Genomic DNA, 3,283 nt, shown 5'->3' with positions numbered 1-3,283 from the left:
TGAGCTGGGAGATGGTGATGTCCATAATGAGTCCTGGTTTGTGCTACCATAGAGAAGAGCCCATCTTGTGTGTGTGCCCCTGGAGAGAGCGGAGAGTGCTAACAGCTGAACAATGAGAGTCTAATCTCTGCAGGGGGGGGAGAGACCAGCACACCCTCCACCACTCCCACTCCCCCTCCTCCTTCTCCTCAGGGGGATGGTGCCCTACTGTCTGTGCAGTACATGCACTGAATGCAGCTTCACCTGCAGCTTCTACCAAGTGCTGAGTGTCACAGGGACCTCATGTGCACCAAGTGGCCTGTAGCAACTGTGCAAACAGACCCAGGCACAGAACAGGCACCTGTGGCAGCAAATAGGAAGGCAGAGGAGGCTGGAGGGGGGGTTGCTTCAACCAATACCAGGAAGAGATCAGTTGGTTGGGGTTTGAACAAAGATTAGAGGGGTTGCTGGACTGCACCTGTGTGTGTGTGTGTCTGGTTGCAGCCATGGAAGGCTGGGACTTGTGGTTCCTCACCAGCTGGAGACACTTTATAGGCTACAGTGTATCTTTAGTGAGGAAGTCATTGTTGTCACAGTAGCTTTTTTATGTGACAGATTTTATTTGATACTTTTATGCTTTTTATGTTGTCCTCTGGAGGCTGCACTGGAGGGGGCAGTGACCCCATATGGCACCTGTGGTCATCCAGAGACCTTTTCAGTTCACTTTATGGCCCCCGGTGCTACATTTTTGGACAGGAAACCAACGTTTGTGTTTATAGCTGGATTCATTGTTTCCCACATATGTATATAGTCATGTCCACATGTGATATACTGCACATTGCACCCCGGAATTGTGCATGCATCCTTGAGAAAGCGGACTTTTATCTGAGAAACGCGTTGGATGAACAACAGAAAAATCATGTGCTGGGCGAACCTTTTGGATAACTCCGTGTGCAGATGTTCTCCTAATGCTCCCGGAAGTGGGATTATGAATACTTTGTGTCCATCTAAGTAAGTTATTAATTAAATAATAATAAACAATCAGAAAGAGTCATTCTGTTATAAATATGTAGGTTCCGTTGTACATACCGCAAATATCCCTGCGCCCCCTTTTTTTTTTTCTTTTGACAATTATTATTATTACACAGGATTTATATAGCGCCAACAGTTTGTGCAGCGCTGTACAATATAAGGAATACATTACAATCACAATACAATTCCAGAGAAGATGGTGAGGAGGGCCCTGTCCGTGAGGGGTTAATTTCTGGCACTAACGTCCCTAACGAGTATAGAAATTTCCTAAACTCGTCGGCGCCACCTAGGGGCACTAGTGCCATGCGAACAGGACTGTTATAAATCAACCCCTTAATCTATATTGCGGTATGGTATTAATCTATATTGCGGTATGGTATTAATCTATATTGCGGTATGGTATTAATCTATATTGCGGTATGGTATTAATCTATATTGCGGTATGGTATTAATCTATATTGTGGTATGGTATTTGAAATGGTGAATCACTTCCTGTAGCCACCTTCTCTTCCGTTCGTGCTCTCCTTTTATTTTCCAGTCTTGTTTAGGACCTTTCTTTGCAAACTGCAAGATGACCTGCTGAGATATCAGAACAAGTAGCCACAGAGTCCGCTCTCTTTAAGTAGTTGAAATAGTGCAGGTGTGGGCGACTCTGGCTCTCCAGCTGTGCTTTAACTACAAATCTCAACATGCCTCTGCCACTGGGAGTCATGCCTGTAACTGTCAGTCTTGTAATGCCTTATGGGACTTGTAGTTCCACAACAGCTGGAGTGCCAAGGTTGCCCACCCCTGGGTTAGAGTCCTGCGATGCCTCATGGGACTTGTAGTTCCACAACAGCTGGAGTGCCAAGGTTGCCCACCCCTGGGTTAGAGTCCTGCGATGCCTCATGGGACTTGTAGTTCCACAACAGCTGGAGTACAAGGTTGCCCACCCCTGACCTTCTGGTTTCAGCAGTGGTAGCTCTAAGGCCTAAACCCCAGTGCATCCCCCAATGCCATGCAAGCTGACTCCTAGTAGGTCGCCAAGGTTCAGTGAAGCGGAGAGTCATAGTTGCTCACCCCTGGAATAGACATAGATGTAGACTGAGAACCTGGCAGATCATCATCTACAACACTACTCTCTCTCTCTCTCTCTCCTTTTCTCTCTCCTTCTCTCTCTCCTCTCTCTTTCTCCTTTATCTCCCTTCCCTCTCCCTCTCTTTCTCCATCTCTCTCTCATCCATCATCCTCATTAAGGTAACACCAGGCTCAAAATGGGCGGAGCAAAGCTTGACTTTTTAGGAGAAAGTCAAGATTTGGATGCATATAACTTCACCAGACTGTATCTCTACCACTAACAGGGCCAGATTTTCCACAAGGCCAACCAAGGTCCGGGACATGTAGTTTCAGGCGTCGGACAGGTAGTTGTTTTCTACAGTGGCAGAACTACCAGGGTCGCAGAGGTCGCGGCCGCGACCGGACCCTGGAGTCCACTTGGAGGGGGCCCAGGACAGGAGGAAGGGGCCCCTGGTGACCGCTGATTACCAGGATATTTAAGGGGGGCGCATTGAGGAACCTAGCCTTGGGGCAGCAGAGAGAGTAAATCTGGCCCTGACCACTGTCACGTTGATATCCAGTTTTCATTACATCTGGGTGCAGCCACCCCTCCTTGGCTAAACGAAGCCTGGGGGGAAAAAAGAGGGGCTCCACCTAAAGGCATAATATAGGTTTTCATGTTATCAGTCACCGAGACCCTTCGCTGTTTGCTTTCTATGCATCGTCTCCTCTGTTTTATGAGCTCATTGCTAAATAGCAGAAGCTCCTTTACTGATCATGATGTTGTCTCTCACACACCTGAAATAAATCGCAGTCCCTCCAGTGGGTTATGTAGCTTCGGGAAGGCCTGCGTGGCAGGACGGCGGTGGGCCTGAGCACAGCCGACATATTTTCTCCTGTACGGTAAATAGTGATTAGCAGCGAGATGGGAAAAGTGCTAATTAAGGGACTTGAGTGCTGGAGTTGAATGGGGCACACAGAGTCGGTGAGGCGGAGAACTGCTGAAGGGAGGAACTACAGGCACCATCCAAGTGTGACCGCATTATTATATCCAGGAAAGAGATGAGACCAAAGTACATGTTGCTGCAATGGGGGGGGGGGGGGGGGGGGGGGGGGGGGGGGGGGGGGGGGGGGGGGGGGGGGGGGGGGGGGGGGGGGGGGGGGGGGGGGGGGGGGGGGGGGGGGGGGGGGGGGGGGGGGGGGGGGGGGGGGGGGGGGGGGGGGGGGGGGGGGGGGG

The 3,283-nt window shown here is 50.2% G+C and overlaps 1 protein-coding gene across 1 annotated transcript in view; it reads right to left on the bottom strand.

Annotated features, from left to right (window-relative positions):
- Positions 1-25, bottom strand: part of CCDC88C (coiled-coil domain containing 88C) — a 99,470-nt gene extending 99,445 nt beyond the window's left edge. The window contains exon 1 of the mRNA XM_018558524.1: positions 3-25. Within this exon, the coding sequence (XP_018414026.1) occupies positions 3-25 (23 nt within the window). The remainder of the gene's footprint in view (positions 1-2) is intronic.
- Positions 26-3,283: the final 3,258 nt, after the last annotated feature.

Source organism: Nanorana parkeri, unplaced genomic scaffold (assembly GCF_000935625.1).
Source record: "Nanorana parkeri isolate BGI_ZX_2015 unplaced genomic scaffold, ASM93562v1 scaffold344, whole genome shotgun sequence".
NCBI lineage: Eukaryota > Metazoa > Chordata > Amphibia > Anura > Dicroglossidae > Nanorana > Nanorana parkeri.
The sequence above is the reverse complement of the archived record's forward strand: the minus strand, read 5'-3'. Positions and strand labels throughout refer to the sequence as shown.